Here is a 22,026-nt window from a genome sequence, read left to right on the forward strand (position 1 = left end):
TGGGGGAGGTGGCAGAGAGAAACAAAACACTGTCAAGGAGGGAAAGAGTTAAAGGAAAGGATGAACAGGAAGAAAAACAGGAGCGAAATAAAAAAAGATTCAGTTAGTTGTCTAAGATCAATAGATAGTGTCAGGGCCAGGATGAAAACCCAGGTCATCACACTTCAAATACAGGAAGAGAACTTTTTCTGCTATACAACAGTGCTTCTCCTTAGACTGTCCTCTATCTCTTTATGATCTGCTCAATTCCTCTCCAGACTTTAAAGGTCTGAATGAAAAGCTCTTCCTCCTGTTAGCTTTTAATCACAGCTCCTCCCCTTCATGAGCGTGTGCGCACACACACACACACACACACACACACACACACACACACACAATTCCATCCCAAATGACTCTGATGTATTTATATTTATCTGTATGTGTGTGTGTGTGTGTGTGTGTGTGTGTGTGTATATATATATAGCATTCAATTCTTACATTATTAGCTCTAATGAAGGCAAGAATCATGTCTACCAAAATTTTTTATATTCCCCAACTTACCATATTAAAGTGTTCTATACATAGGTAAACAATTTTTTTATGTGCCGTAAAATAATAGAATGTCAGAGGCAAAAGGATCTTAAGAGATCATTTTACAGATGGGAAAACTGAGGCCTAGAAAAAGTAAGTGAATTGCTCAAAGGTCATCTGTTAGTGTGATTCTCAGCAATTCCTTCTCTTCAAACAATACCTAGACCAAGTTTGCTATGAGGTTTAAGTCATATGTAATATATTTTTAAATTATTCAATTAACTGTGATGTTTACAACCTTCCTGAATATTTTAATTCTCAGGAAAAGTTTTTCAATAAAAAAGAATGAGCTACCTGTGTCTCATTTCCTATTTAAGGTCCCCCCCCATTACAAAATTGGTAGTAAATTACCTTCCCTGTCTTATTTCATTCTAGTCCCCTTTACAATGTCTTTAAGTGACAATGAGCTACTTCTAGTTGTTCCTTATTCTCCTGCAATTACTAAACTTTTTTACATTCATGCAGACTGTTCCCATTTCTGGAACATACCTCCCTGTCATACTAGTTCAAAGAAATTTTCTTCTTCCCTTAAGAAATAGCTCACTTTCCTCTTCTTCAATGAAGCCTTTCATTCCTCCTTCCCCTCCCTTCCTGAGCCCATTAGCTTCCTCAGATCTCATCCAGTCACACAGGATCCAGCAGGAGCATGTGACAGGAAAGGACCCTGTCCTTGTCCCTGTTTCAATTTCTATCAGGATCTAGCGTCCCCTACCCAGCTAGATGTTGAATGTCTCCATACCAACACTGAGCCCCCCACTCTACCCCTCTTGGGCACACCATCTCTTGTTTGTAAGTATTCTATCCACTGTATCCCTTAGCTGCCCTATGTTGTTTATAGTAGATTATATACTCTTCAATGCTTACCACCTTGTACAAGCACTTACAGAATCACAGAAGTTATAATCAGATAATACCTTAGAAAACATTTAGTTCAACTCCTCTTTTCAAGATAAAAAAATTAGAACCTAGAGAGTTTAAATTACGTTTCAGTATCAAGTAGCAGACAATGGGGGTTTAAATGTAATTCCTATGACTCCAATGATCATTCTATTGCTGTCACTGCTACTCCCAAAATAAATGCTCCATGAACTAGACTTGTCCTTTGCTTTCTTCCATATGACAGGAACCTTTTTTCCCCATGCATGAGTCTCTAGAAATTAAACTTGATAACTCTTATATATGATGTGTGTGTGTGTGTGTGTGTGCGTGTGTGTGTGTGTGTGTGTGTGTATGTATACACTCTTTCTCCTTTCTCTTATGTCTTTTTCCAATAGGTGACTCTAACAAAAAATATATTCTAGCACAGTCTTATAAATTATATTATAAATTTACCAAATTTGAAATGCTTATTGAATTAAATTAAAGAATACATTTTTTCAAAACATATTAGCTTATAAAATAAAGTAGAAGTTAATCAAAGAAATTTAAAAATAAAATTTACTAAGGGGTAAAACTTTATAGTTGATTTAAAAAAAAAAAAAGGGTGGGAAGAACAGTAAAGTGATACATGGAAAAGATTTTAAATTACTTGCATGATAACAACCTCAGGTCAACTATACCTTTGACCCATTTTATTTTTTATAATATCAATTACTAGTTAGTTTAAATAACTTATGTGAAATACATTCCCTCTTTTTCAAAACTCTGACATATTGGTTTTGAAAGACAGATTAAATATTGAGGTTATCTTATCAAATAAAACACTTAGTCCATAGGACATTCCATTAAAAAATTTATTACAAATTACATGAATCAATCCATCATCTATTCATATCTCTCTGATAAAAGATAATGACCTTTCCAGACTTTTGACAGAAATTATCATATAATGCAATTATAAAACATTAAAAATGTGCTCTTTAAAGTTAAAAGTTCTTTAAAATCTTATATAATAATGGAAACATGTCATAAGCACAAAAGAGGAAGCATTAGAAAAAAGTACAGAAAAATAAATGTTTCAGATTTCAAGACAATTTAATGCATTAAGTCAGCATAAACTATACAAATAGTACAAAGTAGCTAAATGACTGTCAACTCAGATTTAAAGATGACTAAAGGTAAATGACATCACTCTTTTGCTCTCTATCCTTATTCCCCACCCTGTAATTGATCAGACCAAAGTGCTCTTCCCTATTAATTATGTGTTGTTTCATATATTAGAATGTCATCTTCTTAAAGACAAAGACTATCTTAATTTTTGTATGTGTATTCCCAGGACTGAATACAGTATTTGAGCACAAAGTAAATACCTAATAAATGATTTTTTAAAATTTATACATTAATTCATATAATAAATGGCTCTCTGAATAGGGAAAGGAAAAAGATATAATAGGAAATCAAAACAATGTAAAAATAAAAGATAATTAATAAAAATGCTTTACTATTTCTACTAAGAAAATAAGAATACCCTCATATGTAATGTATATCTTGGGACCTACTCACATGTGTACTAAAATCCTAGATTGAACTGTTAATCATAACATAATGAATTTATTTCCTGCTATGAATATTCTAAGCAATGAGTTTATCACACCTGCTTTATTAAATTCATTAGGAATGATATTTGTCATCTAATAAGTAAAAAAATTACAGATTCATCATAACATTTCCTAATACATAGTGATCTTGTTTTGAAAGTCCAATTTATCTATTTGGTTCTGGTCTTTTTATCAAGAATGTCTGAAAGTCTTTTATTTCACTAAATATTAATTTTTTCCCCCTGAAAAGACTGCTCAATTTTTGCTGGGTCATTCCTAGTTATAATCCTAATTCCTTTGCCCTCTAGGAGGTCATATTCCAAACTTTCCAATCCTTTAAATCTTGCATTATCCTGACATAGCTCCATGATACTTGAACTATTTCTTCCTGACTGTTTAATATTTCCTCCTTGACCCGGGAGCTCTGGAATTTGGCTATAAAATTCCTGTGAGTTTTCATTTGAGGATCTCTTTTAGGAGGTGATTGGTGGATTTTTTCATTTTCTATTTTACCCTCTGGTTCTAGAATATTAGGGTAATTTTCCTTGATAATTTCTTGAAAGATTTTTTTTTTCAGTTTATTTTTTTTTTAAATCACAAATTTCAGAGAGTTCAATGAATTTTAAATTCTCTCTCCTAGATCTATTTTCCTAATCAGGTCTTTTCCCAATGAGACATTTCTTAGTCTTCTTTTTTTTTTTTTATTCTTTTACTTTTGTTTTATTCTTAGTTTCTCATAAAGTTATTAACTTCCATTTCCTCAATTCTGATCTGTAAGGAATTATTTTCTTCAAGGAGCTTCTATATCTCCTTTTCTATTTGATTAATTCTACTTTTTAAGAATTTTTTTTTCCCTTGTGAATTTTTGCCCCTCTTTTTTCCATTTGGTCAACTCTGCTTTTTAAGGCATTCTTCATCTCATTGGCTTTTTAAAACTTTTACCATTTGATCTACTGTTTTTTAAAAATGTTATTTTCTTCAAATTTTTTTTTGTGTTTCCTTTACCGAGACGATGACTTTTTCCCCATGATTTTCTTGCATCACTTATTTCTCTTCCCAATTTTTCTTCTATCTCTCTTGATTTTTTAAAAATCCTTTTTGAGGTCTTCCATGTCCTGAGAACAAATTCATATTTTTGTTGAAGGCTTTGGATACTGGGGCTTTGACTTTGTTATGTTCTTCTGAGTGTTTTGATATTTTTTGTCACTATGCTAATTTTCTTTGGCCAATTTTTTTCCTGTTATTTGATCATTTTCCCAGTCTATTTCTTGATGCTAAATATTTTGTTAAACTGGAATTATGCTTTTAGAGTAGAGAGTGCATTGTCCCAAGCTTCAGAGATTTACTGCAGCTGCTGCTAGAGACCTATAAGTTTTCGGTTCTGCTGTCACCCAGCACTACAACCTAGGTCTGAGTAGGGACAAAGCAACAAACCTAAAAAAAGGTGGACAAAATAATTTTCCAGAAAAGACAACCTTCAATGTTGGAAAAAAAAGGTCTTTTATACCTAGGTCAGAGTAAACACAGTTCAGAACACCAAGCTCCAGCAAATTAGAATAGATTTTTGGGAGCCACTGAGTCAACAGCTGCTTGCGGAGATTTCAGCCCACAAACTGATGAGAAGAGGATTCTAACAGTCCCTTTTTTTAAAGCAGTAAAGCAGGACTCTGTTGTTTTGTCCCTATAAATCTACCTACTGTTCCAGCTATAGCATGGTAGCAAAAGAATTAGGATCTAAGATATATAATGGTAAAATCATTAGATTTTGACTGAGAACACTCAGGATTAAACCTTTTTTTTTTTTAACTAATTTACTACATGTTTTTTACTAAATACTTGAACATGACATTTTAATTTATCTGAGCCTCATTTTCCTCATCACTAAGAAGTGTATTTATTTCTCAGTCTAACCTCCACAGTCCCTATGATTCTTAAAAGGAGCAATTTAAGAATTAAGAGACACAAACCCCTTTAAATCCACTAATTCCTGAAGGGTTCTGTTACAAAATCTTAGATTTGCAAAAAAGCTTCAAAGTCCAATTCCTCTGTTGTAGGCCAGTGTGATACAGGCAGGTCTGATGCTTTGAGCTTGGATTGGAATGAAATAAGGTATTCAAAAACAAATAAATAACAAAAATAACAATAAAAAGGGAGATTTGCATAGTCATAGTATAAGAAGGAAACTCAGCAAGGACATAATTTTATTTGTTTGAGTGAAGTTTCCTCACCTTTTTGTTACCAATGAGGACCCCTTTTCTAGCCTGAGGAACAGCAACTTCTATATCTTCCTCAATAAGGATAGTATAATCAAGAGGGAAATATAAGCTTGTATGTGAGCAGTGAGTGGTTAAGGACAGAGTAAAGATTCATAAGAGAGAGAAGATGACAGAAGAAACAATTGGCTAGATGGAATCAAGCAAGCATACAGAAGGGTTTGCCTTGGTGAATAATAGACTACCTCTTCATATGAAATAGGTGAAGAGAGTGATAGTGAGGGAAGACATCTGAGTGATGAGAGATATAGAAAAGTAGAAAAGAGAGTGTTCTTAGTGAATAGTTTTATTATTTTTTTAATGAATTATCAAGGCAAGATACTCAGATGAAAGACTGGTGACAAGAGAGGATTAAATATGGATGAAAAGGTTTGGAATAGCTGTTGTAATATGGAGGAAGATCAATCGATTAGATAATGAGGGTCCAACTGAGGAGAATAATAAATGTTCTATGCAATCAGCATGATTTTGTAATTTTCTCCATTTCTTTTAAGCAGAATAAGGATACATGAAGACTTCAGGGAATGGGATTAAAACTCAGTTGGCACATTTTGGAAAACATTTGGTAATCACATACATAAAGGGACCCAGAGATTCCACCATTATACAGATATTTTAAAAAGTTATCAATAAGAGAAAAAAAAATCCCCATATACACCAATATATTTTTAGCAGCACTTTTTGAAGTAGCAAAGAACTGGAAACAAAGAAAGTACCCATCAATTGGGGAATAGTTAAACTATGATACATAAATACAAAGGAACATTCCTACAAGGGAAGAAACAATAAATAAGATAAACACAGAGAAGTACAGAAAGACTTATCTTTTAAAGGCTGAATAGAGGCAAGAATACAATATAAACAATGACACCAACATTAGAGAAAACACACACATAAATAAAAATGAATGCTGCAACATTAAAAAGAATAAGCAAATCCCCAAGAAAACACATTTATCTTACTCTTTTGTAGACATGAGAGATAGATTATTCAGATTTTGCAGACTTTTTTGAGGTTTTGATTGTTTTTGCTTATTTTTTTCTTTTTTCTTTAAAAAACATCACTTGTTACACTGAATGGTTCTCTGGGAGGGGAGAGGGAAAGTGATGTAAAAACGAAAAGATAACAAAAGTCTGTTTTAAAAAATCCTCAGCTAAGGTTTGATAAGGCACAATTGTCAATAGAACAAGGGAGAAAGTGACTAAAGAATAGAGTTCTCCATGCAAAGAATTCTATAAAGCACAGTCTTCACAATGTGTGGTTTAATGATATTTTTTTAAAAATGTATGTTTAAAACCAAAATGTAGTATTAGCTTCTTTTCTTCTTCTTCTTTTTTTTTTTTTTTTTTTTTTTTTTTTTTTTGCTGAGGCAACTGGAGTATAATGGCTTGCGCAGGATCACACAGTTAGGAAGTGTTAAGTGTCTCAGGGCAGAATTAAATTCAGGTCCTCCTGGCTCCAGGCTGATCCTCTATCCACTATGACACCTGACTGCTCCTATAGCATTATTTTCACAGGAAATAAAGGAATAAAGTAAAGATGTTCCCCTTTTCCCAATATTATATAACATATCCCTACAAAGGATGCTGTTAGCAATAAGACAAATAAAGAAAATTAATGACATAAAGAGGAAAAAAGGTAGAATAAATTGTATCTTATTAACAGAAGACCTGAAGTCTTACTTAGAAAGTACACCCCCAAAAAACAGCAAAAAAGAAAAAAAACCCTAATTGTTAAATTATAATAACCAAGCTAGTTAACAAAGAAAAAGATAATAAGGCATCTCTAAGAATTGGAGGACTGAGGACTGAAGTACATCTGGATGTAGAACAATATATATAACATCAGAATTTTTTAGAAGTTTATTAATTTGATAAACTTAGTTTTTTAATATTCAAAGGAGATGGTTTTCTGAGAGAAAGAGAGAACTATAACAGAAAAATGTAGATAATATAAATAAAAAGTTAAATGTGTTTTTAAAAAAGTGATATGATTACTGCTTTCAGCAAAGTAGGAGGATACAAGATAAAATCACTAGAAAACCAAAATGTTCATATAGCAATTAAAAAAAAGAAAGGATAAATTGAAAAATTCCATTTAAAATGCATAATATAACAATCAATTTACAAAGATATCCTCAACCTTTTTAAGTTTGACATCAAAATGCTTTTTAAATAAAGGAAGACTAAAATAGCTTAACAGATATTGATTGCTTAAGACTGCCATGTTAAATCATGGCAGTATGATGTAAATGATAACAGTGAATTTACTTCATAATTTAGTATTATAACCATCAAAGTACCAATGATTTACTTTGTAGAACTACAGAAATAAAGAACTAAAGATAAATAAATATATGATTTACAAATTATGTTATATTATAATATAAATATATATTATATATAAGATATGTAATACATTAAAAATAAAATAAAGAATAATAAAATACATTAAAATGTACAAAGATCTGGGGGTTTTTTTCTTTATACTCCCTCATCTGATGACATCATCAATTCCTATGGGTTCTGTCATCATTGCTAGGCAGATGACTCCCAGATGTATATACCTAGAACTAGTAACTTTCCTGTAACCTTCATTTCTTCAATATTAATGTATCTTGTTTTTTTCCAACTAGATGTACCATAGGTAACTCAAACAAATTTTCAAAATAGAAATCAATCTCTCCACAAAATCCATTCCTCTTCTGGGCTTCTCTGTTGCAGTGCAGGGCATTACAATTTTTTCAGTCATCTAAGTTCCTAATCTCAGTATCATCTTTGACTCCATCTCATCTCATCTCATAAATCCAGTCAGTTATTCCTGTCTCCACAATATCTCTTTGATCCTCCCCCTTTCCTCCACTCACAATTGCCTCCTGAGTTTAAACTGTCATTGCCTCTGGCCTGGACTCTGACAATGGCTTTCTACTGGTCTCAAAGCCTCCAGTAACTATCCACATTGGCTTTCATAAAGTAGAAATCTAGCTATGTATCCACCTCCAAACTTCATCAATTCCAGAGGCTCCTTATTTTCTATAATAATTAAAAACAAACTATGTTTAGCACTTAAAAGTTCAATTCAATCTTCTCTATAATCACACCTTCCCACACTATATTCAGCTACCTACTTGCTGTTCTCAATATGCAATAATCCAACTTCAATCTTCATGCCTCAGAGACCAATTGTCCCTTCTGCCTGAAATGTTCTCTTTCTTCAAATTAGCCTCTTTGAGGGTCCTTAGCTGTCAGCTCAAGTCTCTTCTAACTTTATCCACTATTGTCTTACCATCCAAGGTGTCATATATTATAAATGTTATGTTTGTCTTCTGGATATAATGTTCCCTTCTTCAAGACTGAAATGGTTTCATTTTGGGTTTTTGTATCTGCAGAAATAAAAACAATGATAGGCACATAATAAACACTTTTTCCCCCCCTGAGACTGGGGTTAAGTGACTTGCCCAGGGTCACACAGCTAGGAAGTGTTAAGTGCCTGAGCCCAGATTTGAATTCGGGTCCTCCTGAATTCAGGGCTGGTGCTCTATCCACTGCACCACTTAGCTGCCCCCCATAATAAACATTTAAGGCTTATTTGTCAAGAGTCTAATGAGAGAAAAAGAGACTATTGAGAAAATTATCAGGGGGGAGGAGGGAGGCAAAGGGAAGAGGGAGAGGTAGAAATGAAGTGAGTAGTCCAGATTTAAAACTTTTTTTTTGAAGCAGTAATCATCAAAACTTAGTACTGGTTCAAAAATTGCAAAGTAGGTCAGTAGAGTAGCCTAAAGAAGCAAAAACTGCGTACAGCTGAAATGGATATAGTTAAGAATTCAAGCTACTTTTAAGAAGTACTTCTTCGTCAAGAATTTCTACAAAAACTGCGAAGCATTGTGGCTAAAAAGAAGAAAAAAGTTTTAGACCAGCTTCTTATACTGTTATGCCACAGTTTTCAGTTTCCCTAAAATTATCCTGACCCAGTCCTCAGTTTCTGTAAGTGTTCTGCCTCAGTTTATAATTGTCCTGCAAAACCTCCCCTCCCTCTTTATCAGAATATTTGATAAGGATAAAAGGTCTTATGTTTTAGAGCAGTGGTCCTCAAACTTTTTAAATAGGGGGCCAGTTCACTGTTCCTCAAGACTGCTAGAGGGCCGGTCTATAGTAAAAATAAAAACTCACACTGTCTCCGCCCCTCACCCCATTTGCCATAACCTGGAGGGCCGCATAAACATCCTCAGTAGGCCACATCTGGCCCGCTGGCCATATGAAAACCCCTGTTTTAGAGTATCAGAATGCCTCTCCCCATCCCAAGCTACCAGAATGTCAGACACCATCTTATCAAGATGCCTCTCCCCATGTCAGGGATGCTTCTCCCCATGTGGGGGGTGCTTCCCCCTGATTATGTCATCCTATCTCCAGTGGCTCAGCACCCTGACTCCACCCCTGCCTTAGTCTACCCATTGCGTGTGAGCCACATGTATTTATGTCTTTGAGAACTCACATTGTTTGCTGGATTCTTGAAACAATAGTCTCATTCAGCCCTAGTACCAAACCATGGATCCATTTGATCCTAGTAAATCTCTCCCTTTCAAATAAATTATTAAATACTCTCTATTCTCTATCTTGCTAGAGTTTCTCCGGCATTACAATACAATAACCCCAAATAAATTCTGATTCCTGATGAAATGTAAATAATTATGCCACTTTTTTTCAGATAAAGAAAGATAAGAGATAGTATTCATAAATATGACTGAGGAGAACTCTGTATTAAAATAAACATCAAAGATGTAACATCAAACTTGCATGACATCTTAGACTGCTGATCCCTTCTGGAATGTAGAATTTTACACTGAAAGTCTTTCTCTGAGTTATTAAAATTCTATATTGCATATTTGAAAATTCTTAGCTTTTTTCCATTCATATAAAAATTTAATTGATTTAATTAATTTTAATCTGATTTTTTTTTCAATTAATTTAATTTTCAATTAAAAGCATTTATTTTCTCTTTACTAACCAATTCCAAAGGGGAAAAAAAAAAAGATCCTAATAACAAATATGAGAAGATATATCATGTTTAATGATCAGTCTTCTAGAATTAAGTTATTTATTCTATTGATAAGGGTTTTTCAGTCTTTCAAAGACATGACTTTAAAGTATTATTATTATAAGATAAATTATCCTTTTGGTTTTGCTTACTTTATTCTGGATCAGATCAGAGAAGTTTTCCAAAGCTTCTCTAAACTCTACTTTTTTGTATTTAAGGAACAATAATATTCCATTACACTAATATATCAAATTTTATTTTAAAATTCCCTGATAGATATCCCACTTCTTTGTCACCACAAATATTTTTGTTCATGATTCTTTTTGTAAATAACTTTGTACTTAATTCTTTCCTTGATTTTTTGTTACTTGCTTTTTCTTTTCCTTTTTGATCTGATTTTCCTTGTATAGCATGATAAACATGGAAATATATATATACATATAAAAGAATTGAACAAAACATTGTTTAACATATATTGGATTATTTGCTGTTTAGAGGAGAGGGTAAGGAGAAAGGAGGAAAAAAAATTTGGAACACAAGGTTTTGTAAGGGGGAATGTTGAAAACTATCTTTGCATATATTTTGAAAAAAAAAAGGCTATTATTTTAAAAAAGAAGAAAAAGAATAGAGAGTGCTTTAGAGTAAACAAAAGAATTTTATTTTATTACTAGATCATGCCTCTGTGCCAGCATTTTGACTTGTTGCCTGGACATATGCATTCCTTCTTTCTATCACGGTGATCTATAATTCATACTGTTGTAATTCTACATAACCACAGTATTAGAGTTAGAGTTCCTCTGTAGTATCCCACCTGTGTGGCCCTGAGAAAGTTATTTATATTCTCTGGGTGACTTTTTCAAACCTGTAAAAGCAGTAGTTTGACTTGGATAGCTTCTAAGGTCACTTCTAATTGTCGAACTATGAAAATCAGTAACCATTTACTCAACACTTCAAACACTCAGTTTCCTCAACTACAAAATAAGGATAATAGCACAGGGTGTTATTGTAACGATCAAAGTATTTAGCTCAGTGTCTAGCACACACCAAGTGTTTAATGCATGTTTACTTTATTATTTTTCTTTATTTTTACTGGCATGTAATAATAGATCTTAAAGTGTTGTATAGCTTTAAAATCTATGAAGATGAAATATTTCTCTAAAATACTCATTTTACCTAAATAATCAAATCACAAAATTTTGACCTCTTTAATACTTCATGATGGAACCACACTTTTATTACATAAGATAAAAAATTGCCTTTTTACAAACAGTCCATTTTTCCCAGTGGCATCTTGGTAATAGCTTATGTTTTCATTGGGGTTTAAATCAGTTACTAGAGTAGTGAAGCCTGTTAATCTCTTTCTGTCTTTAGGATAAATTCCTTAAACTCTGGTAACAATAAAGAGTTGCAAGGAAGTAAAAATATTTGGGAATTTCTGCTTTTTCTCAGTAAATCTATTATTTCTCAAAGTTCATCTTTCCTCAATGGGGAAAAAAAGTTCTAAGTTAATGGAAGTAAAAGAAAAATCCCCCAAACATTTTTTCTGGGTAGATAGTTTATAGAAAATCAATTCTTATTGGCTTACTAACACTTGTTCAGACATCATTCCTCCCTTCAGTGAAAAAGTTTCAACAACAACAACAATAAAACCCTTTTTCAAATCTTCAGTACTCCAGTATTTGAATTTTTTTTTTGGTCCATGACAAATTCTCTTCATGTAAACAGCTGCTTTACTTTGTTTTAAAATGGTCATCTCACTGTTCTTCCATTACCAAGAAACCTGTGCCACACTGTAGTAGGTGACTACTCCATCTTCCCATTCCTTCTGAAGGTCTTTCTTTTCTGAGTTATAGGCTTCTTCATTTTCAACTGCACTGTTGCTTGCAATCCAGTACAACTAAATTTGTTATACAACAAATGGGTTTGAATGGTCTCTGAAAACTTTAAACTTCTGCATACACAAAAACTGCCACTAAAAGTGGGATATCCTCTATAGTAAGCTTCTTAAACTTTTTTGCACTTACAACCCCTTTTCACTCAAGAATTTTTACATGACCCAGGGCATATACATATATAAACCAAACATTTACTGATATAAATCATAATTTCGTGATCTCCACATTCAGTTTCAAGACCTCCTAAAGAGTCCTAAATCACAGTTTTAAGAAGCTAAGCTATATTAGAGTTATAACTTTTTGTGTTTTCTTTGGCATCAGAATTTTATTTCTCATTTAAAAGATCGATTATTTCTGTGTGTATTTAATCTGTCCTTCCCCTTGACCCCTTGTTCATTTAAACAAGAAAAAAAAAAAAACTATCATAAACATAGTTCAGCAAACCAGAGTTTCATAATTCCCATGCCCAAAAATGTATGTCACTCTCTGCATATTAAATCAATTACTTCTCTGGTAAGGAGTTAGTGCCATGTTTCATCTTTAGTCTTCTGGATTCAAGGTATATCATTGCATTGATCAGAGTTTTAAAATCTTTTAAATGTGTTTTTTCTCTATAAAGATATATTATTGTTTACCTAGTTCTGCTCACTGTGCTCATCAGTTCATAGAGGTCTGTCTTCCCAATTTCCTTTGATATTGTCCATTTCAACATCATTTTATGAAATAAAATTATTCCATTCATTCACATACCATAACTTGTTTAGCTATTACTTAACAGGACACTCTCCAGCTTCTGGCCTCTATGAAAAGATCTGCTAAGTATATTTTTGTACATATATACTTTCTATCTTTCTTTGGTCATTCTGGGGTACAGATTCAGTAACAATAGTTAGGTCAAAGGATATTTATTAAGGAAAAGGGGAATTTACTTAAGGAAACTCAGATGGATTGCAAAGAAACTCATACACCAACTTAGTATAATAACAATGACACAGAATAAGGTTGGATCAAAGTGTAGGCAACTAAGAAAGAATAGCAAAATCTAGAAAGTCTAATAAGAATAGTATTAATATTAAAGCTCAGAATGATATGGGTTTGCTCAGGAACACAACATACATCAAAAATAATTTTTTTGCTATAATGGGGTAAAGAACAGGAAAAGGGTTAAGATAGTGCTGAAAGGACAAGGTCATATTGACTAAGAGCAGTGAATATAAGTATTATTCCATTCTTATTTTTGCTTCTGCTGAACAAAATGACATGTGGGCTGGAAAGGAAAGAACGTATAGCTAAGAGGGAGCTAAAGCATAAGGCAAGCAAAAAAAAAAAAAACAAGAGAGAACTTGGATAGCACTAAAAGAATTAAATCACTAGACTTATGACTACAGACCCATTGTGAATAACCCTTGCAGGGTCACAGGGAAAGACCACAAGAGCAACAGAGTGACATATATCACATAGAGAGACTTGGCCTTAGAGTATGGAAGACCAGAGTGCAAGTCACCACACAAACAGTACTTACTGTAACCCTGGGAAAGTCAATTAACTTACTCTAGGCAATTTTCTCGAATTATGAGCTATGATAGACAAAGCAACTTTTCTCACTGAGATTTTCATTCAGTTAAGTAATTACAGGTTCAGATAAAATTATATATATCTTAAAAGAATTAAACATTTTTCCATCTGTTAACAAAGATAGATTTCACTAAAATCTAGGTAAATTTTATAACATATCCTCAATATATCTGTAGGTAATACCATAACAAAAGGAATTAAAGGTATTCTGATATGATCGGCACTTAATAAACACATTAATTCTTTACCATTGCTTTCCTTTTCTTGATAGTTGAAAACAATCCTTTTGATGTTATATCTAGAAATCTGCCAGATAGCCCTTTTTGTAGTGGCTAGAAACTGGAAAATGAATGGATGCCCATTAACTGGAAAATGGCTGAGTAAATTGTGGTATATGAATGTTATGGAATATTATTGTTCTATAAAAAAATGACCAACAGAATGATTTCAGAAAGGGTTGGAGAGATTTACATGAACTGATGCTGAGTGAAATGAGCAGAACCAGGAGACCATCGTACATGGCAACATCAATATTATGAGGCTCAATTCTGATGCAGGTGGCTATCTTCAACAATGAGAGGATCCAAATCAGTTCAAATTGATCAGTAATGAACAGAACCAGCTACACTCAGCGAAAGAACTCTGGGAAATGAGTGTGGACTACATCATAGCATTTTCACTCTTTCTATTATCGTTTGCTTCCATTTTTGTTTTTCTTCTCAGGTTATTTTTACATTCTTTCTAAATCTGATTTTTCTTTTGCAGCAAGATAAATGTATAAATATGTGTACATATATACTTTAACATATTTAACATGTAGGGGAGGTGGTGGACAAAAAGAAGGGAAAAGTTGGAACAGAAAGTTTTGCAACAGTCAATGTTGAAAAATTACCCATGCATATGTTTTGTCAATAAAAAGCTATTTAAAAAAAAAAAAAAAAGAAAAGAAAGAAAAGAAAAGAAATCTGCCAGAAGAGTAACTTGACCATTATGCCAGTTTGGAAAGCCCACTCCCTCCTCCTCCTCTTCCTCTTCCTCCTCCTCCTCTTCCTCTTCCTCCTCCTCCTCCTCATTCTCTGTCCTGGTCTCTCTCTTTCCTTCTCCCGCCCCCCCCCATCTTGTTCTTCTCTCTCAACCTTCCCTCCCCCTTTCTCCCTCCATTACTTCATTATAATAAGCAGAAGGAATTTAGTCTAGTATAAAATAAACTAAATGCCCCTAACAATCCCTCTCAATTCCTCCCCCAAACTCCTAACTCCTCCCAAAGCATCCATATATAAATGGCTAAGAAACCCAGTGAAGTCTTCATTTCCCATTAGCTTTGATTCCTATCCACTGTCCTTATGTTCCACCTCACCCTGATTCCAGTACAGGTAATCCCAGGAAAATTCATCATTAGAATTCCCTGAGCTTTGATATTCATTATTATCAGAAGCCTCAGGTGCCTCTATCACTGTGACTGAAGGGCAGAGCAAAAACCCCCTCCCAAAAAATCTATATGAAAGGCTCAGAAATCCAAAGAGCTTTTCATTTCTTATTAGCTATACTTTTTGGATTCAAATTCACCGACATGTTCTACACCAAATATTTTCTTGTCCTCCCAGCCCCTTCGAGCTTCCTTTTATATAGTGTTTCTCTCATTAGATTGTAAGCTCCTTGAGGATAGGGTCTTTCCTTTTCTTATTTGAATCCCCACTACTTTAGAATACTGCCTGGCACATAGTAAGTGATTGATAAATGTTTACTATTATTATTCTATTGTGAATAATATTCTGTAAACAGGAAATAAAATCATAATGTATTGATCTATGTGGAATTCCTAGTTTCTTATAATGAATGTTACCCATTTAGCCAGTTTTAGTTTCTAAATACTTATGAAAATAAAAATATATAGCCATTTAATGGAACCTTAATGTTTCTATAAGATCAGCATTACAAATAAAAATGGAATTTAGTGATTTAAGCTGACTTAAAATATTTACAATTCTTTATATAAAAATAACCCCCCCAAAATGGTTAATAAAGTAATAGAAAAAGAAAAGTCAACATTAAATTCTGATGCCAAGATCTCTTTTCTTTAACTATAATTCAGAGTACATAGTAACATTTGTGCAATCATGAAAGTTAAAGAGAGCCTATCATCAAATAGCAAATGGGGACTGAAGTACCAAAGCATAAAAAGGACTCAATTCAATGCTTAGGAAATTAAGAAACCTCCTTAAAAGGAATGGCTTGTTTAATACCATTTCCTACAGTGTTTTCTTAAGTGTTTGAATTCCACACACAATGGCAATTTCACCCATTTTCCTTAAAAAATAAAAAAATAAAAAAAATCAGTAACTATCATGATGACTAAAAATTACAAGCATTAGTTAAATATTTAGAAAGTCACTGAGATTATATTAAAGAGAAAAAGTTTCAACAAGCAATGACAAAATCTAAACATTTTTACATGTTCATGTAATGAACACTTTTATTAACTTGCATTTTAAAGACATAGCTTATATTATGCTACTAAAAAAAAAAAAAAACACACACAACTTCTGTGAGGCTTAATTTATGGAGTATTTTCAGGTGCCCACTCAAAAAAATAACAAATAAGAAACCAAAAGTCAAATTATTATTTTATACAAGGGTAATAAAATCAATTTAATAAGGAACTTATACTGCTCAGAGCTGACAAAGGATTTCTGAGAAATATTACTGTAATCTGATTGCTTATTTCTTACTCAACATGGAATTGAATAGGACTTTGCTATGTTCCTAACTGCCAAATATGTTGTTCCTATGACAATAAGAGTCAACAAAATTAACTCTGGCTTCAGAAAAATCAAAAAGTCAGCCTTTTGCATTGTTAAAGTCAACCATGAATTCTTTACATTTTTACCTCAGTTTCTAGTGAATGTATAAAAGTTAAAAATGAAGAATGAGTAACCAAATTAATTCTAAGTTAAATATTTAAGAAGAGCTAACAAAGAACATTATATCAAGGTTCAAGATTTGGGAGGAAGTTGTTTCTTTAATTGTTTTTTATCATATTAGAGGAATGTACTAGAAGTAATTATAGTCTGAACACATTTAAACAAAATAATATGTGAGGCAACTAGGTGGCTCAGTGATTAGATAACCAGCTCTGAAGTGAGAAGGACCTAAATTCAAATCTGGCTTTAAGATACATAACACTTCCTACTGTGTGACCCTGGGCAAGTCACTTAACCCCAAATGTCTTAGCAAAAGCACACAACAAAATAATATGGTACAGAAGATGAAACAGAATTAGATACAAATTTATCATCTCAGATTTAACTGAGCTTGCCTCCTTCAAAAAATTTTCAAATTTCTGTCACTTGAGATTTTTAAGCAAGAAGAAAATATAAAGTAAGCGTGTACAACTATTAAACATACCTCATTTAATGTAGCTTCAACTGCCATTATATACTGGTTCATATCTCGATCCATTTCAATATATTCAACCATCAAATTTTCCATATTATAATCATCACCTGTATCAGCTGCAAGATAAAATGACAGTAGTAATTTTTTTTCTTCTCCTCAAAAACATACAACCAGAAGTAAACCAATATATTCTATGATTCTTTTTTTGGTATGTTGTCATTCTCTTCAATGAAATCATTCCTATGATTTCTTCTTTGATCCACTCATTCTGTAAGAGTAGATTATTTAGTTATCTGTTAATTATAATCTGTTTTTATAGCCCTTTATTAAATCTAATTTTATTTTATTATGATCTGAAAAAGATGTTTTTACTATTTCTCTTTTTCTTCAGTGGGTTGTAAGGTTTTTATGTCTTAATATATGAGCAGTTTTTGTGTAGATGTCTTATACTGCTGAAAACTAGGCATATTCTTTTCTATATCTGTTAATCTTTATTTTCTATATCCATTCTCAAGAAGTTTGTCATAACTAAATTTTCTAAAATTCTGTTCATCTCTTTAACCTCTTGATTATTTTTAGTTAAATGTATCTAGTTCTGAGAGAGGAAAGTTGAGGTACCCTACTACTATAGTTTTACTGTCTATTTTCTCTTATAATTTATTTAACTTTAATAATCTGGATACTAAAAAGAAAAAAGTTTAGATGCTATACAATTTTGTGAATATGTTTAGTATTGATATTAATTAATTGTCTATGATAACTCGACAAAATGTAGTTTCCCTGTTTCTCTTTTTTAATTAGACCTAATTTTTCTTTACCTATGTCTGAGATCATGACTGCTACCCATTTTTGTTTGTTTTTTTTACTTCAATTGAAGCATGATTTTGTTCCAAATCCTTTTCTTTACTCCATGTGTGTGTGTGTGTGTGTGTGTGTGTGTGAGAGAGAGAGAGAGAGAGAGAGAGAGAGAGAGAGAGAGAGAGAGAGAGAGAGAGAGAGAGAGAGAGAGAGAATCCACTTGTTTCATGGGTGAATTCATCCCATTCACATCGTATTTCTGTGTATTTCCCTCCATCCTGCTCCCCCCCCTCCATTTATCTTTCTCTCTCTCCTCATAAAAAGTATTTTGCTTCTAACCAACACCTCTCCTGATCTATCCTCGATCCTAGCAGCCATCCTTTTATCTTCTTCCCCTACATTCCTGCAATTTAAAATAGATTTTTCTTTTTTTTTTTTTGCAAACTTTATTGTTAATTTTTTTCCCCAAATACATGTAAAGACAATTTTTAACATTTTAAAAATGTTGAATTCCAAGTTCTCTTTATCCTTCATTCCTTCCTTAGATGGTAAATAGTTTGATATGGGTTATATACATGAAATGATGAAAAAATATATTTCTATATTAGTCATATTGTGAAAGACAGAAGACCCCCCCAAAAAAAGAAACTCAAGAAAAAATAAAGTGAAAACTAAAACATTTCAATCTGCATTCAACTCCATCACTTTTTTTTCTTTTTATTTACAAGACATAGGCATAGGTAATTTTTCAGCATTGACAATTGCAAAACCTGTTGTTCCAACTTTTCCCCTCCTTCCCTCCACCCCTTCCCTCAGCTGGCAGGTTGACCAATACATGTTAAATATGTTAAAGTATAAATTAAATACAATATATGTATACATGACCAAACAGTTGTTTTGCTGTCCAAAAAGAATCGGACTTTGAAATAGTATACAGTTAGCCTGTGAAGGAAATAAAAAATGCAGGCTGACAAAAATAGAGGGATGAGGAATTCTATGCAGTGGTTCATAGTCGTCTCCCAGAGTTCTTTTGCTGGGTGTAGTTGGTTCAGTTCATTATTGCTCTATTGGAACTGATTTGGTTCATCTCATTGTCAAAAAGGGCCTTGTTCATCAGAATTGATTATCATATAATATTGTTGTTGAAGTGTATAATGATCTCCTGGTCCTGCTTATTTCACTCAGCATCAGTTCATGAAAGTCTCTCCAGGCCTTTCTGTACTCATCCTGTTGGTCATTTCTTACAGAACAATAATATTCCATAATATTCATATGCCACAATTTATTCAGCCATTCTCCAATTGATGGGCATCCATTCAGTTTGTAGCTTCTTGCAACTAAGAAAAGACCTGCCACAAACATTCTTGCACATACGGGTCCCTGTTCCTCCTTTAAGATCTCTTTGGGATATAAGCCCAATAGTAACACTTCTGGATCAAAGGGTATACACAGTTTGATAACTTTTTGAGCATAGTTCCAAATCATTCTCTAGAATAGCTGGTATTCACAATTCCACTAACAATGTATCAGTGTCCCAGTTTTCCCACATTCCCTCCAACATTGTGCATTATCTTTCCCTGTCATTCTAGCCAATCTGATAGGTGTGTAGTGGTATCTCAGAGTTGTCTTAATTTGCATTTCTCTGATTATTAATGATTTGTAACATCTTTTCATATGACTAGAAATAGTTTCAATTTCTTTGTCTGAGAATTGTCTGTTTATATCCTTTGACCATTTATCAATTGGAGAATGGCTTGATTTCTTATAAATTAGAGTCAATTCTCTATACATTTTGGAAATGAGGCCTTTATCAGAACCTTTGACTATAAAAATGTTTTCCCACTTTACTGCTTCCCTTCTAATCTTATCTGCATTAGTTTTGTTTGTACAAAAACTTTTCAATTTGATATAATCAAAGTTTTCTACTTTGTGATCAATAATTATCTCTAGTTCTTCTTTGGTCATAAATTCCTTCCTCTTTCACAGGTCTAAGAGGTAAACTCTCCTATGTTCCTCTAATTTATTTATAATCTCATTCTTTATACCTAGATAAGAACCCATTTTGACCTTATGTTGGTTACGGTGTTAAGTGTGGGCCAATGCCTAGTTTTTGCCATACTAATTTCCAATTTTCCCAACAATTTTTATGAAACAATGCAACTTCATCACTTCTTTCTTTGAAATGTGGATAGCATTTTTTAGCATGAGTTTTTCAGAAATATTTTGGACTATTATATTGCTGAGAATACCTCAGTCATTCATCAGTTGATAACTGTTGCAATATTGCTATTACTCTGTACAATGTTCTCTTGGTTCTACTCATTTCACTTTGCATCTATAGGTTTTTCCAGGTTTATTTGAAATCGTCCTGCTTATCATTTCTTATAGTTCAATAGAATTATATTCCAAGTATATACCAATTCTTTAGCCATTCATTCCCCAGTTGATGGGTATCCACTCAATTTCTAATTCTTTGCACCACAAAAAGAGTTGCTACAAATATTTTTGTACAAATAGATCCTTTTCCCTTATCTTTGGGATAAAGAAGTACTTCTAGTATTGTATTCAAAGGGAATACATACTTTTATTGCCCTCTGAACACAGTTCCAAATTGCTCTCCAGAATGGTTAGATGACTTTACAATTCCACTAATAGTGCATTAGTGTAAGATGTGTTCAGGGAAGACTAGTGCCTCTTGTTATGAGAGCTGCTTATCCCCTTTTCAGGGCTGCTTTTCACCTTTAGTATGCACCTGTGCCTCCAAGAAGCAGTAGCCTGCATGGTGGCCATACCACTGGTTATTTCAGCATATGGGTTAAACCAGATTGAGGGCAACCAAGGGGTCTCAAACCCATTAGTGGTTTAAAAGTGGGTCTACCACAAACATATGAAAGCCTTCCCCTGGTGGAATGGGTAAATGAGGGTTAAGGGCCATGCCTACATGAAGGGGCAGGTCAATTCTCCGAGAGCCTCCACAGCTATGAATCATAAACTTGAAGGAGATGCAAAGCAGCCTTCTCAGATGTTCCTTGTGGATTGGGAATGAAATAAATTGGAGGCAGAGGGAAGAGGAGAGAGGTCAGAGAACACAACTGCCTCTCAGTCTCTTTGTATTATCATCATCCTCTCACATGAAGAGATCCATTCTACAGTCTGAGTTAGACCTCCAGCAGCCACTGGCAGATGGCTCCCAGATCACAACAAATGAGAACAACTTGTTACAATAGCCATGAGGGCATGTGAAGCAGGCACTGTGGAGCGCTTAGAGCTTAGTTAGACATCTCAAGCCATCACCAGTGATTTGGATTCTGTACTGCCGCTGCACTGTGATAACTGGAAGAGAGAGCAAGCCCAACAACTCTGTACAACTTTACCTCACTTAAATCCAATTTATGCATGAATCAAAAGACTTCACCCATATGAATTTACCATTTTTAGCTATCTCAAAGTCCTGTGATGATAGACAAGTGGCAAAGAAGCAGGTGCAAATAAACTGGAAGCTGTAACAACACTGCACACAGGCAGCTCTGGCTATATGATCATCTCACTAGAAACAGCAGTAGGATTCAGTAGTACCCTGGGTGACAGTGTCAGAGCAGCTTATTAAGGACCATCCTGCTTACCTCATGATGTAAGGAAAGAGCCAGAAAAGTGCCCTAAAAATTGTCTGCTTCTCCAACCTTAGCCTGATTACCATGGCAGGAAGGGTCCTACAGTTGAAACAAAAAATGTACAAAAACTTCTGCAAAAAAAAGTAAACAAAAATGTATACATTTTCATGTACACATACACTTACAGACAACACAAAGTACAATAGACCTTAATGATGAACATCTCATTGTGAGAAGAATCGGCAGGTATTAAATCCAAATAATACCCCTTTGTGAAGCAAGGCTGGCAAATGAAGGCTATTTTACTGGGAGGGCTGGATATATGTTTTTATGAAGTGGCCACAGTAATGTGGAACAATGTGAAGTTGATGTAGGTTTTGTACTCAAAACTAACCTA

General features: G+C 33.5%; 1 protein-coding gene across 2 annotated transcripts in view; it reads right to left on the reverse strand.

The window, feature by feature from the left end:
- NSMCE2 (NSE2 (MMS21) homolog, SMC5-SMC6 complex SUMO ligase) overlaps nt 1–22,026 on the reverse strand; it is a 237,632-nt gene that overhangs the window by 178,809 nt on the left and 36,797 nt on the right. For both annotated transcript variants that reach the window (XM_074265779.1, XM_074265787.1), the window contains one exon: nt 17,230–17,336. In XM_074265779.1, coding sequence (XP_074121880.1) covers nt 17,230–17,336 — 107 coding nt within the window. The remainder of the gene's footprint in view (nt 1–17,229; nt 17,337–22,026) is intronic.

Source organism: Sminthopsis crassicaudata, chromosome 1 (genome assembly GCF_048593235.1).
Source record: "Sminthopsis crassicaudata isolate SCR6 chromosome 1, ASM4859323v1, whole genome shotgun sequence".
Lineage (NCBI taxonomy): Eukaryota > Metazoa > Chordata > Mammalia > Dasyuromorphia > Dasyuridae > Sminthopsis > Sminthopsis crassicaudata.